The 20194-nt window shown below is 41.9% G+C and overlaps 1 protein-coding gene across 2 annotated transcripts in view; it reads right to left on the minus strand.

Moving 5' to 3' along the window:
- Positions 1-478: 478 nt before the first annotated feature.
- The window catches only part of KICS2 (KICSTOR subunit 2), a 98342-nt gene continuing 78626 nt past the window's right edge, over positions 479-20194 (minus strand). For both annotated transcript variants that reach the window (XM_069229121.1, XM_069229122.1), the window contains one exon: positions 479-1380. In XM_069229121.1, the coding sequence (XP_069085222.1) occupies positions 570-1380 (811 nt within the window). In that variant the 3' untranslated portion in view covers positions 479-569. The remainder of the gene's footprint in view (positions 1381-20194) is intronic.

The following is a 20194-nucleotide window of genomic DNA, read 5'->3' on the forward strand; positions in this document are numbered from 1 at the left end:
TCGCTGTGCAGTAGCAAGTCACCTTTCAGTTGCCCATTGCTGTATTTGGGGGTTAACACTGGGCGAAAGTTTGTTCTTATGAGTACCAGTTTAATGTGTGAAAGCAACAACATCTTTGGAGACTTTGTTGTACGAATTAAACTGTATTGGGCTAACGTCTATTTCAGTAAACCCAAGCACGTTCCTGTGCCATTGTGAAAGCAATTTAAAGTCAGAGACAGAAATCCTTTTCATTCAAGTTGCTAGCTTTCATTAAACATATTTTAAATACAAATGCGCTTGATATTATCCCTATTATTGATAGGTGATGGAAATCATAGACCTAAAATGGAACCTCCTACAAATCAAATACATTTCTTTAGCCAACTGAAGGCATGCTGCTTTGTATCAACCCCCCCCCCCTTCCCAAACGTGCAAATTGTTTAAAGGTTAAAAGCATACTAAGAAAAAATGGAGGCAATTTATTACAGACAAGCAATATCTTGCAAATGATTTATTCCAAATTTTCAAAGCATGTAACATGAAGCTTGTTAAATGTAGAGAAATTAGCAACAGTTGCCCAGCACAATTTAGCTTTTCGATCCAGGCTTAAGGCTTGCAAAGACTTTGGCGTTCTTAAGGGAATGTGATATTTCGTTGAGAAACGAAATGAAATGGGAGTCTCTCTCAGACTTTTTGGACTCGAAAATCACCACAATAGTAAAATGTGGCTCTGGTCTGGTTAGAAAGTAAGTGCTTTGTACTTTATCATCATAAAAATGTACAACCTTATCCAACGTGTTGAGGTCCGAGCTTCGATCTGTCATAATCATGATCACGTTTGGCCAGTGCATCACTGGCCGGTCACCAGGCAGTGACACCACCGCCGGGTACTGGTCCACCCCCTTGGGGGCTTCCCTGTAAGAATCCGGATGGTGGTAGCCATGCCCCTGGAAGTTCACCGAGCCACGGTTGTCAAAGATGAGAGAAACATTGATGGCATCGTACTTCCTGATGAAACTGGAGATTTTTCCAAAGTAGTCCGGATTGGTTTTGGCAGTCAGAGTTTTCATTTCTGTTGTTTGCCGGCTGAGCGCATCGTGGAAGTAGAAACTGAATTTGGCCAGCAGGTTATTTTTTAGCTTCATCAGCCAGAGGAAAAGATGTGGAGGCTGGACAGCCTTCTGGGACTGTCCGCCAAACAAGTGCTTCTTGGTCTCCCTTTGTTTCTCAAAGATTTGGCCCCAGGTCTGCAGTTTGGTGTGAGCGCTGTGCAAATTGACGAGGGATGGAAGAAATTTCCACTCTGAGGTCTGAGCTTGAGCCTTCAAGAGGTGTGTAAGTACATCTACCTCGAGTTGAAAACTGCTCTCCAGCGGGGACAGGATGGGATGATGGAATCTAAGGAGTAAAAGAAAAGGCATCAGTCAAATGGATGGATCACGCAACAGCTACAGCTCTGTGGGAACTGGACAACGAGCATCAAAAAACAAGCTAAATCTGATCAAACATAAGAACAGTAATCAAAGGTATCAGCAGAGGGTTGTAGGCAAGACCTTAAATGAATGCAGGCTGTAATGCTACTGTTTGAAAACAGTGCGTGTACGTGTATTGTACAGGAACAGGAAGGGAGATTAAAAGCATTGGGTTAGGGAATCCTTTATTTGGGCACAGTATAAACAGATCTTCACTCATTCTTTTTAAACGAAATACTCAATGTACATAATTATTCTATCCATTAATGGACCGTGGGTGATGAAATTGTTAATTAACTGCAGAATGTGTCTGAACAAACTGGTTTGGGAAGAGTAAGCCGTCAAGGAAGTACCCCACTCCAGGGGAAGACAGGGGGCATCTTCACAATACACAGTTAGCGCCCCTGTACCCCTATATCACCAGGGATTAAATACAGAGGGAAATATACACGTCGTCTGCTTCTCTAAGATTCAGAGCAATGGAACTCTCTAGGGCCAACTCTCTTGGGCCAAGTGGCCACCTTGACTATACCCCGATGACAACGTTCGGCCAGAACACTATACTAATGAACATTAACTTCTTGCGTTAAGGCTCTAGTTGGTGACAAAGTTCGGTATGTTGCATCCCCCGAGCCCACGTCTCCTGCATTTGACCGTAAAATAATGTATTATTTTATAGGTGAAAGCAACAGGCAACAAAGAATCTGATCCATTAAAATTGTGTTCAGACGTCATTGGAAACATACGGCTGATCTCGATGTGCATAAAGTTTTAATGACCGCTCCCAGGTGAGGTCACCATTTGCTTTTAAGGACGGGGAGACCTGGGCATCTGCTGCTAGTTCTTTCTTTGTTTATTTGTTTGTAATGGTGAGGTCGGTTCCCAGCTAGCCCCATCATCAACACTGGTCTGCCTTCGTAAAAAGGAGCCAGAGACAGGAGAGGATGATAGGGAAGGCAGAAGGGGTGAAGAGGAAAAGAAAAACCGGGAGGTACACCACTCTTGTATTTACCTCATTTTATACTGCTTCGTACTCCTCCCAAGGACCTAAGGCTTTCTTGGGTGCTCTGGCATAGAGGTGGGCGAACCAACAAATTAACAGGGAGAATCGAGCCCAGGGTTAGTTCTGCCAAGCAGCTTCTAAAAGCCTGCATACGAGCCGAGCGATGAAACTATTTGGCATGCAACAAGCATCACGTAAAAATATGATAAAAACTTATGAAAAATGTTGAATTAACTTTAACACGCAGAAATGTTTTGCCTTAGTTCACCAGGTTAGAACAACGCTGAGAAGCAGTTAAGAGTAAATTTTAGGGTCGAGCCTGCACATGCGTATTGCTAGCGAGACGCTTTATGAATTAGAAAAAGGCTCGGACCCCCGTCCACGTCACGTCAGTGTCTTTCATTGCTTTGTGGGCTTGCCAGTTATAATCTGCTTGTTTTCATTAGTGGAAGGCACTCATCACTAATGATGCATCAGTCATGCCTTTTCCGGTGGTTAGCCCTCCTTGAGCGCAGCGACCAAGTACAGAAAACATGCAAGGCCCGCTGTTTCCTGTCAGGTTTGTTGACTACTTTTTCTATATTTTCGCAGCGCTATCTCGCTTGGCAGAAGTCGAGCACTTTGCATAATATCGACCCTGTTACACAGTTAATTGCACTTTTGCCGGTTACATACATAATTGCACTTTTGCCGATAGGTTTCATTACGCGTGATCTGTAGCAGCGCAATAGCGCATTTTTTTTTTTTTTTTTTTTTTTTTTTTTTTTTTTTTTAACGTGGCACGAAAAATCCGGTTGGAAGTTTACAACTGGTAATAGCTGTAACTCGGACAAACGTGAGACCCTAGTGCATTGCAAATGCTCGTTAAACATGATCTTAAAAGCATCCTTGCCCTCCCCAGCCACAACGCAGGCATGTGTGGCAGACCGAATCAATCATAGTATTTGTAAAGCACACCTACTCACCTGCGGGGGTCTCAAGACAGGGGGTGGTGGGGGTGGGGGGGTAGGAAGAAGGGAGGTGTGCTGCTACTGCTCGAACAGCCAGGTCTTAAGGTGGCTCCTGAAGGTTAGCAGGTCCTGTGTCTGGCGCAGGTAGGTTGTTCCATGTCTTGGCGGCGAGGTGGGAGAACGATTTGCCACCAGCGGTCGTTCTATCGATGTGTGGAACGGTGGCGAGGGCAAAGTCAGCGAAGCTGGCGGGTCGGAGGTGTAGAAGGTGAGTCATCTGTTGAGGTATTCTGGTCCAGCGCTGTGCAGTGCTTTGTGAGCGTGGGTGAGGAGCTTGAACGTGATTCTCTTGTTGACGGGGAGACAGTGCAGGTCTCTCAGGTGGGCTGTGATGTGGCTGTGGATGTCCAGGATGAGGCATTCGGCGGCATTCTGTATGTGTTGCAGTCTTTTTTGGAGCTTGGCAGTGGGTCCTGCGTAGAGGGCATTGCCATAGTCTAGTCTGCTGCTTACGAGGGCTTGGGTGACCGTCCTTCTGGTTCCCGTGGGGATCCATCTGTAGATCTTCCAAAGCATGCGGAGGGTGTTGAAGCAGGAGGAAGAGACGGTGTTGACTTGCTGGGTCATTGATAGCAATGAGTCCAGGATGAACCCCAGGTTGCGAGCGTGGTTGGTGGGTGTTGGTGCGGTTCCCAGTGTGGCAGGCCACCAGGAGTCGTCCCAGGTAGAGGGGTGGAGCCGAGGATGAGGCCCTCAGTCTTGTCAGAGTTCAGTTTCAGACAGCTGTTTGTCTCGTTTAGCCTGGAGGGTTCAAGAGAACTATTTGTTCATCATGGAACGCAGTGTCATGTGTGAGGTTGGAGTGCTCCAATTGTGCAGCGTCTCATTTGCAGCTTCATTTGGGCATCAAGTAAGTCAGATAGAGTACCTCTTCGCAATTCATCTTCGTCTTGTCCAATGAAAGCCAAAGCAGGTGTCAGGTATTAGAGAACAGCCAGGTATTTACAGCTATCTGAAACCTCAGTTGGTTACAGAGGATCCTTATTTTTCAGGGGTGCAGGTACTAAGCCTTAGCTAACTGGAAAGAGAATAATATACCGCCCAAGCAGGACTTTCTGAATGATAGGTTGGTCTGGAAATGTGAAACGTGGGTCTGATGGCCCCTCTTTGGGAGTTTTGTAACCAACTGCAAAGTTGGAGTTGAGAATTATCAGTTCAGTGCCATGGATGGCTCCATGTGCAATGCAGAAAGCCTAGAATGAGTGCATTTCCACATTCAGTCTGTGGACAACTTGCAGGGCCAGGGCGGTCTAATCGTAGTTACAGACATGCAGAACTAGTTTTTCTGGCACAGCAGAGAAGAAAGGGACTTTGAGGAGTTCCTCCAGATGATGTAATTAGCATAATCTGGAGGAGGTGGTTTAGATTCTGGCACTGGATGTGAAGTGGGCTGTCAGTGTGTGTCAGAGTTCTGACACTGGTTATGTTAGTGGAGATACATCATAGACTACAGAATTCACAATAACGCATGACAGGAGTGTGCATACTGAAGTCTCTTCATTCTCCTGATAGCAGCTCCGTATATTCTGCAGTGACTCAGAGCATAGCCTTTAACTGGGGCTGCCCATATTGTTGTGTCTTTTAATGGTTCTGTTTGTGCAGTAAAGGCGTGAAATGCATTAGAGAACCAACCAGTCTGAAGTCAGTGTTGTGAGTAGGTCAGATCCAGAGCTAAAACTATTGCACGAAGAAAACTGGGCAGATGCAGATGGAATCCACAAGCAGTGGCTGAAGAATATAGAAGCACTTCCATGGTCCGAAAAGGGCCTTCGCATCTCAGTGAATTGGCAGTGATGGGCCATAGGGAAGTTTGAGGTGGAAGTAAATAAAAACGTGATTGCTAAATGAGGCTTCTTTCCTGTCACCATAATGTTCCTATGGAAGTCCACAGTGCATAGTGTGTGCCCATCTGGGTAAATGGGGGCCAGAAACCAACTGGTGAAGGTTCAGGGCTTCCGGGTTGATCAGAGGAATCTGTTTTGTGGAAGGCCGGGTTTGTCAAATAAGTGTGGATGTCCCCCAGGATGCATGGGTTACTGCAGTCTATGACAACGTCAGCAGTGTAGCTGAGGATGAAATCCGGCAAGGCCGGATTGTGCAGAGTGGGTCTGTAGATAAGGAAAAAATAAAGGTGTGGATCACTTGAGTGAGGATCCACACACTAGGTATAAGCAGACTTGGAAATCGGTGTAGGGAAGACGTTCTCTGCCAGTGTTTTTGGTATGACAGCTTTGTGAAGCTTGCAGAATAATCTTTAACTAGTCAGGTTTTGATTATGAAACACAGACCCAGCCTAGGTCAGAAATTAATGGGGTAGGAGGATGCAGAACAAGTGATGGAGGCAGAGGGCAGCTGTTGGTTAATTGGCGGTGGTGGAGAAGGTGGGTTGGAGGGGGATATAATTTATAGATATGTCAGCAAAACTACCGAAAGCAACGGTTTGATGGGGCTAGGTAGAAAAGGACATGCTGTAAAACTGGTCATTTCTTTAAGAAAATATGGCTAAAGAGGAGTGTAAGAAAAGGTTACTTCTCTTCAGTAGCAATACTGCTTAAGGACAGATAAACCTCTGGCAGATTCCTCACCTTAGCAATGATTTTCTCACCAAGAGTTTACATGGCAGCGGTTCTTCCAGGTCTATCAGGAGGAAGCATGCAGCTCCAGCAATGACCCTGCCTCAAACTGTGATCACACCAACATCTATCAGCATGCTAACATCAATGCCTCGACTTTCGCCGTGCCTCACTTGGGCATAAGGAGAAGACATGACAAAAAATACAGCATGCATGTTGGCATGCATTGCATCTTATTTAGTCATGGCACCAACTCCTCAAGGTAGTTCGGCATACAGTGAGGAACATTCTGGAAGACTGTGTCCACCAGAAACGTCATTACCAAAGGAAATTAACATGGTCTTCCAATGGATACATCTTCCTGCAGACTCTTCTGTCTCAGCTTGTTGATGACACTGAGAGGTGACAACATCTGCTCACACATTGAAGGAATCAGCTAGCTCAGTCACTAGCAGGAAAATTCCCCATTTCTGCACCAGCCACAAGCTACATCTTTAAATAGAATCCTGCACCACCATGTTAGCTGATGTGGACATATCCAGGGTATTGCAGCTTATGATTCATAATTCTGTCACAAACATACGTCAGTTACTATAGTAACGTATAATAAAAAAATTTAAAAAAGGAGTATGAAGTATGAACAATATTTTTTTAAATGTTCCCTAAACACAAGATTTTAGAAATAGCGTCTATTAGTACAACTCTGAATTTGGGGTTACCCATATAATAATGTGATAAAGAGGACATTTTGCTCAATGTTTTTTCTTGAACACTGGCTTAGATTTATACGTTGAAAGGGGCAGCAAAAAGTTAGCAAATACCCAGCATTCTGCTAATCTGTATTTCAACACTTTTCCAGATTTAAAAAAATACACTTGCGTCACTAGGTCTATTGCCCATGACAGGAAAGGCTACAAAACACAACGTGGAGACAAAGGTTTCGCCATTAATACTGATGTGCAACCAACTAAATTCAGACATTTCTGAAAGTAATACACATTGGCCAAGTTCATGCATGTCATATTTCTGTGAGGGTAGGTTCCAGAATCTATGGGGATCCCAAAAATTGCTACCATCTAGTGCTACCACACTTTACTTCATAAAAATGGTAAACCCACATCTGTGGCTGGACATTTCAACCATGACAAATAGATAAAAAAAAATAAAAAAAATAACCATAGTCACTTATGGTTCCAGGTTCGTTCATTCTCGTCTGGGTAAACACGCACAGCTTCACAAGGGGGGGTGGGGGATAGAGAAGACAAAAAAAATAAATAAAAAAAAAAAAAGGGTGAAGAAAAAAAGGGGGGAAGGAGAAAAAGAAAAGTAAAAGAGAAGAAAAAAAAAAAAAAACAAGACTAAGAGAAAGACAAAGACCAAGACAAAGACCAAGACCAAGCTTCCCTGGTGGCCTCGTGTGTATTCCTTCCCAAAGCTAAAGAAGTCTGACAGGGAGAGAAATCCACTCACCTGTTGTCTGCTGGGCGAATTACACCACTGCACCTTGTTGTAAACCGAAGTCGTTGATGAGGGCAGGGTCTGAGGCGAAAGCAATTCCACTTATTTCTTTTTTTGGTTGGCTTTTTTGGGGCGGGGGGGGGGGGGTGTTAACTGGGGGAAGCCTCTGGACAGGACAAGACAAACATGTCCGTAAGACAGAGGACCCTCAACATCTACGCATTAAACGGTTCAGGAAGGGAAGTCACAGGGGTTTTGAGGAAGCATAGCCTGCAGAGGACGAGAGAGACTGATCCTGCTGCATCTGGGTTTGTCCTCTACATCCAACCATGTCCCATATTTAGAGGTATAGCTGTTGTGGTGTGTGAAGAGGATGATAAGCTTGTCTATTCACAGAGGAAACGTAAATTCCAATGCTTCAGCTACTTTACATACCACAGTTGTAAATGAGAAAACGTCCCCTGAAGCAAGACCAGAAGGTTAAGGGATATGTCTCTTTTCAGTTAAGTGTTCAGGCCACCTATAGTTTGTAAATCGAGATACAAGTAAGCATCAGTATTATAACTACAAAGGAGGGTATTTATTATTATATTTATATATGGATTCGTATGAACAAGTCTGTCACTCCCAAGAAGCCTCTTGGGGCTATCAGCCTCCTAACCATCAGAACGTCTGCAAATAAACTTTACCAGAAAACCCTTAAACACCAGGGATCATTTTTTTTCTTCTTTTATGTGTAGGGAGCGACCCAGTCGGCAAGGGTCGCTCCCTGGGGGCCATATTGTGTTTAGGCCATTTCAGCCCCCCTGGGGCCAGCAGAGGCATGAAAGGAAAGGAAAGGCCTTTCCTTTCATGCCTCTGCAAGCATTTCTGCTGCCCGATTGCGATGCAATCGGGCAGAAGAAATGCACACTAGACACCAGGGATTTTTGTAAGAGCTGCTCCCCAGGGAGGCAAATCATTTCTAGGCCAATCTGCCTCTTGGGGGGGGGGGGGGGGGGGGGGGGGGGGGGGGGGGGGGAAGGGGGGGGCAGAAACCTCTAGACAACACGGATATATATATATATATATATATATAATTTTTTTTTTTTTTTTTTTTTAATTTACTTTATGTATGGGGAGCGAACCCCTAGGCAAGGGTCGCTCCCCTGGGGGGGCAAATTGTATTTAGCCCATTTCTACCCCCCTTGGGGGCAGATCAGCCTATTTTTGTTAGGCCAATCTGCATCCAAGGGGGGAAGAAACCACTAGACACCAGGGATTGGTGTGTGTTTTGTTTTGGAGGGCTGCCCCTTGGGCAAGGGTCGCTCCCCATGGGGGCACATTACTGTTGGCCATATCTGCCCCTGTGGGGGCAGATCAGCCTATTTTTGGAAGGCGCATCAGAGACCAGGGAAGATTTTTTTTTTTTCAAAATAAGAGGGTGGGGCCATATCCCCACCCCAAATAAATGGGGCCAAAGTTGTTTTGCCCAGCAGTGGGCAGATGGGGCAATTACCCCCGATCCACACCCCAGGTAGGAGTTGGGGGGAGGGGGGGCAGAAAGTCTAAGTCTTTCAGCTCTCCCCCGCACACTAAAACATTTTATTCCACGGCACGCAAGATGACATTTGATTATTTTGGGTTTTGGTTTTACATCTGGGCCATGAGAGCTTGGTAAGTCTCAAAATCATCCCACTTGGAATGGTGAGGGCTGCACTTTGACTTTGGGATGCTGCCATGTAGAAAAATCCACAAGACCCAGACACATCAGAAAACTAAACATCTGGTTGATTCCAGTGTGGTGTGCTTCACATGCACTTGCACCATTTTCTTACCCACAATGCCCTGCAAACCTCCAATTGTGCTGGAAATCACACATTTTCCCCACATTTTTGTGATGAACCTTCTGGAATCTGTAAGAATCCACAAAATTCCTGCAACATTGTATCACTTATACAGATACAAATTCTGCTGCACTTGTCAGCCTAAAAAATTTTTTTTTTTTTTTTTTCCCCCCAAACTGCCCTTGGACCTGCTTTGGTTCCCCCCTCAATTTCGACATGTTTTTGTCTCTTCCCTGTCACAGGCACTTGGCCCGCTTACACAAGTGAGGTATAATTTTTACTGGGAGACGGAGGGGCATGTTGGTGGTAGGAAATTTGTCCCGGTGCGGTGATCCCACACAGAAATGTGGGAAAAATTTGATTTTTTAGCTAAATTTGAGGTTTGCTGAGGATTCTGGGTAAGAAATCATTGGGGGATCCATACAAGTGGATAGTTTTCAGAAATAGTGGATAGTTTTCAGAAATGTCTGGGTTTGGTAGGTTTCCCTAGATGGCTGCTGTGCCCAGGACCAAAAACACAGGTCCCCCACCATCCCCACCAAAAACTGGTAGTTTTATATTTGGACACAGAATAGCAAAACAAGTGTTATTGCCCCTTGTCTTTCTCTACATTTTTTCCTTCCAAACGTAAAACAGTGTATAAAAAAAGATGTCTATTTGAGAAATGCCATGTAATTCACATGCTAGTATGGGCACCCCGGAATTCAGAGATGTGCAAATAACCACTGCTTCGCATCACCTTATCTTGTGCCTATTTTGGAAATACAAAGGTTTTCTTGATACCTATTTTTCACTTTTTATATTTCAGCAAATGAATTGCTGTATAAACAGAGAATGAAAACACATTGCAAGGTGCAGCTCATTTATTGGCTCTGGGTACCTAGAGTTCTGGATGAACCAACAAGCCCTACATATCCCTGCAACCAGAAGAGTCCAGCAAACATAGTGGTAAATGGCTTTCAAAAATCGAACATCGCAGGAAAAAGTTACAGAAAAATGGCTGTTTTTTTCCACCTCAATTTCAATATTTCTTTTATTTCAGCTGTTATTTTCTGTAGGAAACACTTGCAGGATCTACACAAATTACCCCTTGCTGAATTCAGAATTTTGTACACTTTTCAGAAATGTTTAGCCTTCTGGGATCCAGCATTGGTTTCACACCCATTTCTGTCACTAAATGGAAGGAGGCTGAAAGCCCCAAAATAGTAAAAATGGGGTATGTCCCAGTAAAATGCCAAAATTATGTTGAAAATGGGGTTTTCTGATTCAAGTCTGCCTGTTCCTGAAAGCTGGGAAGATGGTGAATTTAGCACCGCAAACCCTTTGTTGATGCCATTTTCAGGGAAAGAAAAAACCCAAGCCATCTGCAGTCCTTTTTTCCCTATTTTTTTTTTTTTTTAAATGAACTTTTCGCTGTATTTTGGCAAATTTCTTGGTCTCCTTCAGGGGAACCCACAAAGTCTGGGTACCTCTAGAATCCCTAGGATGTGGTGGGGGGGAATGCAAATTTGGCGTGGGTAACTTATGTGGACAAAAAGTTTTGAGGGCCTAAGCACAAACTGCCCCAAGCAGCCAAAAACAGGCTTGGCACCTGAGGGGGAAAAGGCCTGCCAGCGAAGGGGTTAAAGTACTGGGAAAAAAGAAGAAATTGCTTGGTCATCTTACCATCTATTTGATTAGCGCAGCATTCACCAACTACTTTGCCTCTTAACCCAATATTGCCATTTTGGCCTTCGGTCAGCATTTATCTAGTGGAGGATTCACACTGTGGTTTAGAAAGGAATTTTCCAAGTTTGGGATGAGTGATTTGGAGTATGTGGGTTATCTTTACAAACGCATACCATAGTATCAAGGGTGAGGGGAAGCCTGTAATTTTCCATCTTTAACTGTACAAATGCTGACCAGTTAGTGGATTGTCTGTGTGATGTTTCACAGTGGGGGTTCAAGCGTTGCAATCCTCAGCCCACACTTTGTAAGTGGATATTCACCTAGTACAAGCCTGAGTCAGATGAATAATAAGTCTAGCAGTCTAGCAGGTGTGATAGTTATTCCAATGACCAGGTGTATGTGAAGAGGTAATTTTATTTTCATGGCTCTTATATCTGTTGTAATCAAGAAAGCCATGGACCAACATCTAGTCACATTAACTGGTATCCTACGTTACTTACAATAGATAGGTAAATCCTTCCACATTATTCCTGGAGGTTCCAAGTACCCTACTGTGCATTAATTATGATAAGGGCTCCCGGTTTTATGGTATTTATTTTTTTTAACATTTTTGTATGTATTTATCCATATTTATTTTTTGGTCATTTTATCTGTGTATTTATCCACATTTTATTTTGTTGCAAGAAAAACATTAAAAAAAAACAAAAAAAAAAACGATGCAGCTAGTTTTTTTTTTTTAAATTTCTTTAAATAGGCAATACATGATTTTTAGGCAATGCATAGGTTTAGATAGATTTATGTAGATGCGTAAATGGGTTATTGCTTTTAACAAACAGATACTTTTGTTACCTGCAGGTAATAAATTACAATCCTTCTAGTATATCACAGTGAGCTGTGCAGGACCTTGTAAACCTCAATGTCTTTATGTAACATATCCTACACACTGATTTACACACAAGATTTATTGTCAATATAACGTGTGATGTAAGCGCTCCAACGCCCTAAACTGGGATGAATAGTGCTATAGTGGTATTTAAATTGCTATTTGTGTAAAGACTGAGACAGACCAACACATCTAACATTCCTACAGTACATCCATATCTCTTGGATCCAGGGACAAAAACGTATCTGTCAAGTGATAAGCTATGTACATCTGTTTTGCTTTTGGACACCCCCCCCCCCCCAATAGCTCCCAGCCAGGACATTTAAACAAAAGGAGGTCTGACGGTCCCTTAACATTGACCTTTGTTATTGGCTCAGCTGAAATCTGATAAGCCCTCTCCCTGCCTGTGCTCGGAACAGCTCGTCTTCTCCTAGCAAACAGCAGCAATTTATTGGCATTTTTCTGTTTATTTATAATTACAAAGGGAAATATTTTTCTGTCTGTATTTATATGCAAAACTCAGTTTAAAAGGAAATCCAGGAGCCTTAATTGTGATCACCAAACATATTTACATAGATAAATAGAAATGAGACAACAAATGTCCTTACCAAGGGCAATATCAAGAGTATAGGGCTCTCTACCAAGTAGAAAAGGAGATGATCCATAACTCATGTGCTACCGGATCTCAGGTTTGCACAGCCCAGATTTCAGCCAAGCTCTTCCCATCTAAACGACTGGGTTCTTGACCGGTGAACAAGTTTCCTCGGCACAAAAAGGCTTTTCCTGGTTGGCTGTTGCTGCTTAGAGCATCAAATGCCATACTACACAGACACATATACACACTTAAAAAAAATAAAAAAGAAAACCCACACCTGAGGCTGCTAAAGCTGAAAGGGAGTTAAAGTTGAATGATTGGTTAATACGAAGTATGCCATAAATCTAAAGTTAGGAAATTCATATGTTAATTTGCTACCATCTCCTGAAGTACCCGAAACGGCAAAAAAAAAAAAAAAAAAAAAAAAAAAAAAAACTCACGCTCTCTCTCTACTGCAAGTTTGCAAGGCAGAGACCTACACAGTGTTTCTAAGGGAAATGTATAATTTTATTTAATAGTTTGCACAAAGCGGACAGCCTAATGCTTTTCTTGGCACAATATTAGATGAGGGCAAATGTGAACCACGTTGCACATGGGCATTTATAAGAATGCATTACCTAAGAACAAACGAGTATTGGCAAAGCCCTTGGATCTCGCTTTGCCCCAGTGCATGACTGACTATGTTGAGTATAAAAATCGCTTTCTATACTTTCAAGATGACTGCTGTGTTGCATGATGAGAAATGATAACACGTCGCCTCACGCAATGTGATCACCATTTTTAACGCACAGAAAATGTTTTCTATTAACTTTTAAATGTGGCGGCCACACTGCATGATGCAACGTGAGAATAACGCACACTACGTGCAACAATGAAGCTTTATGACTGGCAGCACCCATTGGCAAAGATTGTAAAAGTTTCCAGCACTGGCAATAGTAAACACCATGATGGCAAAAGAGGGACAGCGAGAACCATCAGTTTCAGAAGACAATGAGGCAAGCAGGTATCTGGAGAGGGGAAGAAAGAAAAGGATGACAAAGACCACAGAAAGGAGAAAGAGGAATTTAGCAATTGAGGAAGGGAAGATTGGGGGGATACATACAATAGCAAAAGATATATAGCACCAAGCAACATCCAAACCTGGAAAGAAGATAAGTACAATACTACATGTGTACAGATGAGATTCATTAATCACGGGTTTAAACACAGGCCGACCAGGGTGAGAAATAAATAGGGAAGTAAAGGAGAGTCAAAGAAGTCAAAGGAAAGGAGGAGAGTAGAGCAATGAGGGAGTTTAGAGGAACAGGCATTTTAGGTTAGATCTAAAAGTATTTTAAAAGTGTTAGCCTGGAGAGGGACCAGATTGTGCCTCAGTGTGGGGAAGGCTTGCTTCTTAGTCTTCAGTTTTTATTTAGAGTTATCTTGGACAGCACTTAATTTTTTAATAAAAAACGTGCAGTGCCCAAAGCCCTCCTCTTAAACACGCGGCTGCTGCAATTAAATGTGCGAGCACGGAATACTGAGGCTGCGTAATCCTGAAGCCATCTCGGACCTCTTTAATCCATTTACAGCAACTCCCTGCAGCTCTTTATGCCGCTTTCTCGTTTTTCTCTTCCTCCATCTTTCCCATATGTGTCTTTTGCTCGCAGTAAATGCTTGAGGCACAAAAAAAAAAAAGTGTTGTCCTCAAAAATAAGTGCTGGTGCCCTGCACTGGAAACCACCACCTCAAATTAAGCACGGATCTTGGATCATTTGAATGGTGTTATTTATAATGAGATCAGCACACGATTCTATATACATATTATATTTCTAATAGGTACACCTGCTTGTGGGAACAAAGGTCTTTGTGAATGATGCAGAGTGGTGGAAGTCCCAAACAGGCTGGTAGGGGCCGTCAGTGAAACCTTGCCAAGGGAGTGACAGTATGATCATTTTAGCACTTGCCGGTGCTAAGATTAGCCACAGCATGTTGGGTGATCAGTTTCTGGCACCACATTTAGAAGTTCTCTCTCCTCAGTCTGTACACCCTTAAGCCAAAGACAGGTGACAAATCACCTTGAGAAATATTTAGCTTGTGAAAATATACTCGGTCATGTTTAGCAGAGGTTCTAATATCAAACTTTCATCATTCCCCCACCTCCCTATTAGTATCAATGTTTACCTATGTCATAACTATTATTGTTTTACCTTTTCCCTCGTGCATCCAGAAGTGAATAGTGTGATTTTCGATAGTGCGAGGATTAGTGATGATCTGACACATGCAGAATATTAGGTTATGTTCATATACATTAGTGTAATATGAACTCAACGAGCTGACCGTAATAAAGAATGGTTACACAAATGGAACGCTGATAGTTGTGGAATGAACCGTAACTACACAGTCACCATCTCAGACCATGTAATACATATTGCGTTAAGGAAGGTATGCAATGGTTTTGGTAGTTCATCTACAAACACTGAACACATTTAAAAATTTGACCATCAAGTAAAAATGAGACTAGACATTCAATTTCTAAAGAAAGCATTTGATATTACCCAGGTTGTCTAAAAACGTTTAAAATAAATAGAATTCATTATGGCCGAGTTGGATCAGGATTTTATTTGTTTGGAAATTCAAGGTTTCTTCAGACTATACGTTGTTTTTTCTTTACTAAAATTATGGTGGAAAATATATATGTGAACATCTCGCTAGAGGATCATGTGAGCAGTGTCTCAAATAATCTTAGATAGAATCTGAAATATGTTGGACTGTCTGATTTATTAAAATAGGCATCAGAATTGATTAGCAAGATCAGAGCACCCAGAAACCTAAACCCAACTAGTAGACTTGTATTTGAAGCAAGTAAAAGAAAATGTGTGAGAGAAAGTATAGGAGTCCAGTAAGATCATTCAAAATCAGGATATGCCAAGTTCAGCTTTTTCCAGCTTGTGAGCCAATTTAATCCTGGCTACACAGGAGGTTTTAATTGCCTAAATCAAGGTGTTGATTCCAGATTCTAGTTTATTAAATTATTTAGTTGGGATATAAGCAGGGAGATCTTGAATATTTAAGAGAAAAAATACGTTTGGGAAGGCTGGCTATTTTAATGCATTGCGCCATCATTAAGTAGTAGAACTTGATCCCTTTATTTTTTTTAATCTCCAACCAAACACAAACAATTTGACTTGACATTTACGTTTTAGAACCGCCATTACACTAGTTTCTTTTTTTAAGGACTGACATTCTACAATTCCCTAATGAGTTCTGGTTCAGCCTACTCAAAACATTAGCTTCTTTGGCTCAGGACCCTTCAGCCATTGGCCTGCAACATCACTTAAATTTCTTTTTGTCAGATCTTTTTAATGAAAATTTCACTCACAAAGAACAAATGACACTACACACAACTCAACTCCACAGAGTGATGGTCCTGCAGTATGCGTAGCCCTCACTAAGATACCTTTATCATTACATATGAGAACCCCTACTACAACCCACCCAGAAAAGGTCTGATCCACAGGTCCAATCAGCTTAAGATGCAGGCTGCAGATAAGGCCATGGCTGCCATATCCTGTCCCACCTTTTTAGGGCAGCCTCGACTCAAATTTGTTTCTCAGACAAGGACCACCAGCCCATGTCCCTTTTCCCACAGACCTAAATATGTGGGGGGGGGGGTGGGGGGGGGACTAGAGTGGGAAGTTGTCAGACCATCTTTCTTCTGGTATCAATCAGGGCCCACCCTGCAGAGGATTTCTGCATAACATTGTAGGGATACATCACCCCCAGATGTAAAAAATACCAGTTTTCATTGAGAGGAGACGCTCTACACCACTCACATATTTGGTCAGAGGAAATCAACCTTCTTTCTATTGGCCGTTTTGTGTGAAAAGTATGCATAAAGCAGCCCTTTTTTTGTGCGCTGCAAATAGGCATTTTGTTGCTTATGTCTGCGTTTGAAAACCATCAAACCTACAGGCTTTGCCAAATGCTTATTAGCAAATCTGCTTCTGTTTTGGAACTATTGATTTTATACCACAGCAAGTACCAACTATATTAACAATCAAAATTCTCTGAGATTCCAAAGTCTTAGTTCAGATCAAAAGTAATCAGCATATAAATGCATGTTAACAGATAATGGTCCAAACTCAAAACATGGTCTTTCTGTGTTTCCTTTCAAACATTTAGAGCTTAAATCTAGTAATGGAGACAGGAGGAACCTTGCTGGATACCTCACTTCAGCCAGAATTAATTAAAATGTTGCTGCTTTAAATTCATTGAAGCTTTAGGATGAACATTAAAGGCTTTATTGATGTTAAAGTTAGTATAAGTAATATCACATTTATACAAGACTGTCCACAGGGAACCCTTTTGGAATGGATGTAAGCCGTTCTTTTGCTTCCACCAAAATCACTATCACAGACTGTTAAAGTACGAGGACATGGCAATATAAGCCAGAACGTCAGCAATTTTATCCTTAAATGACAGATTATGATGGAAACTCTGCTGGTCTATGCATATTAGATTCCCTAACACATGGGCAACTATCAAATTAGTTTCCGATCGGATTATCTAAATTCATTATTCCATATCTTTTCTCTGTTGACAAACAAGAGCAATATTAGCTTCTTGTCGGAATATTGGTAAGTGCCCCCCTTTAAGACGTGAAGTGCTTCAGAATCTGCAGAGACATTATCTTCCAAAAATCCCCTGCTGGCACTATAGGCCCTGGAGCTTTACCATGTTTCAATTGCTCCTTTTACTTCACTTGCTTCACTATCATCCTTTTCAGCTTCAGTCAAGTGAGATAAGACAAGATTAACCTTGAACTGCTCACACAGACAGATTCAAAAGATCACGATCAGAACAAACCGTCGAGAGATAGTTTACCAGCTAGACCTCAATGAATTCATAATCCTGCCAAGTTTTACCCTCTGATCTAATTTGTTTCAGGTGGGTACCATTCCCCCTTTTTTGGTAGACAGGTTAGCAATTTTACAATTTTTATTGTATCCAAAAAGCTTTCCTTGGCAAGCAGCTAATTTCTGAGAGACTTTGATGAAAGTCCATTTCATTTTAATATGCCCACTAGCTCTTTGTTCCAATTGCACAGTGGAGTTTTAAAGTTCTTGCTAAGCATTATCTACCTCTTCCAGATATCATTTTCTAATCTTATGTATGTTAATAATAACATGTTGTCACCTTGAGCCAAACGTATAGATCATTTTACAATCTTTACAATTAAGGAGTGGTACATATTCCATACAGTGAATTACAGTTCCAATAGTCAATGAAAAAAAGATTGGAGATATTGAGTAAAATTACTGTTACCCAATAACTTATAATTCATCATCCAACGCGGAGTGGTTTTTTTCCCCCTGAAAATACTTGAATGGCAGTGAAAGCATCCAGTGGGCCTATAACGGATCTAAGATCTGTTTAACTTGCATCTTAAAACACACTGAAAGGTGTTTGTCACATGTGGACTATGTGCTTATTTCAAAGAATTTTAAAGAGAAAGATGCATAAAGCCAGTGTTGTCTGGAAATCTCCTGCACCATTTGCCATAAAAACCCTAGAGAACCCAGGATCTGACCTGCCTCCAGAATTCTGAGTCTCAATACACTTTCCCAGTTACTAGAGCGATCCATAGGAGCAAAAAAACAGGTTCCAATCTCCCTTCAAAATACTGGAAAATTCATATTAGCTACCTCTATCCCTAACTTTTGCACCACAAAGCGTTAATTCAAATTAGGACCAGGAACACACAAAACTAAGTGGTCATAAGTATAATTTTAAAGTAGCAGTACATCATCTCTCTAGAACATCAATTTATGTATCAACATTTATTAGTCCATATGAATTCTGGGTCAGTAGCGCTGTTCCCCGAATTGCACTTTTGATTAACCTGAACGTCATCCAGAGACTGTTCAGGAGATATGTAATGCTCAAACGAATATGGGTCTCATACAACCGAGGTATGGTAGTCCTAGAATCGGATATCAAGAGAATAGCCTTCCTCTTCTGCTCAATAGGCCAAAGACTATTGGCACTGCCTAATTTATTATACAGTTCTTAGACATTATTTAAGATTGGATTCCAACTTTAAATTTGCTCTAATCTGTCTCTTTGTATGTCCTTTTCAAACAAACGTAATCTAAGGCCTTTTTTTTGTTTTTTTTAACCTCTTGCTCCAGGCAACTGCCCCCCATTAACACACCTCTTGAAGCTACTTTTCTGTTTGCCACTGGCCCAAGTGTCTCCGAACATGACAGTCAGAAACTACAAGGACAATGGACACCATCTACAGAACCAGAAAACTATACTTGAGCTTTTCAAAAGGATGCCCCCAGGATGCCATGGAGACATATGTATGTTAATCTCTCTCTCCCCTGGCCCAACACCCCTTTTTTTGTCCCCATCTCCTGCTACGATTGGAGAAAATCTCTAGTTACAGTCGGGGGTACTGGCAGGAAATTTACTTGTGTCTGATCCCTCCTGGGCACTAAAACTCATAAATCAACTGGCAAGGTCCAAACTTATGGACTGCTTCATGGATATGCACTTGATATCACACAGATATCAAAATGATGTACCAGGATTCCCTAGCCCCAACAATGTCTTTCCCCAGGATCAGACTGACAGGCGGGCTATATAAGAGCCCAAGAATAGCCATCATTGCCTCTAGCACCTTGTACGCCATGGTCACCAGCTCAATTAAAAATGTCCGAAGGCGAGGAGTAAAAGGAAGTGGGGATAGGCAGTAGGAGCAGCTCAGTACCTCTCACTATCCCTCCCTCTTCAATTTCTACTTCTGCTTCGCTTCAGACAGCTAATCCACTGTAATAAAACTCTCGCCACAAGAAGCATGAGAGTAAGGAGCAAAGTCCAGACACAGTTTGAATTTGTTTTTTCCTTAGTCTAATGGAAATCCACATAGTTTTGGTTCACTTTCTGCTGCCCATAATACCCACAGCCAACACCCAAACCATGATTTACAATGTTTTTTTCACTATGTACCAAACATACATCACTTGATAATGAAACATTTAATGAGTAAGAATTAAGGATGCATGGAAATTATGTATTTTTTTAATTTTATTTATGTAACCAATAATCGAAGTTTAGCAGTCATTGTGAGACTAGATTTTGCATTACCCACAATACCAGATAGTCTTTTTGGTGGCTATGGACTTACTGTAGGAAAACAAAACTATAATTAACTTCAAACATTGTGAAACATCCTACCATCCTGCGTTCCCACACGTCTGAATAAACCGAAACCCATAAGAGTATTACAGCAAGGAACAACAAAGGCACAAAATTGTGTCCACAAAAAGCGCAAGAAAGAGTGCAATTAGGTTGATCTTTGGGATGCCGGTAGCTATGGTATTTGGGCCCAAAGTCACTTGGGCTCAGGGAAGCAACCAAACTCAGAAATTTAACTACACACCTGGGGAAGCCTAAGTTGGCATCCCTTGCATGGATACCACTTTTACTTCCTCAAAATGCCATGAAAATGTCAACTTTTGGATCGGTAAAAACATAATTTCTTCAGATTTGACAAAAAGATCTGATATTTGTGGGTAACTGCAAAGGTCTCACCATGCAGCATTCCCACACTTCTACCAATAAACAGTGTGTGGGTGGGCCTATAGTAACAGACAGAAAAAGGTCAAAACTGCAATTGTTTGAAATTATTATGGTGTTCACAAGTTCAGCATATTGGTGCCCTATGTAATAGGCCC

Source organism: Pleurodeles waltl, chromosome 4_1, assembly GCF_031143425.1.
Source record: "Pleurodeles waltl isolate 20211129_DDA chromosome 4_1, aPleWal1.hap1.20221129, whole genome shotgun sequence".
In the NCBI taxonomy this organism is placed as follows: Eukaryota; Metazoa; Chordata; class Amphibia; order Caudata; family Salamandridae; genus Pleurodeles; species Pleurodeles waltl.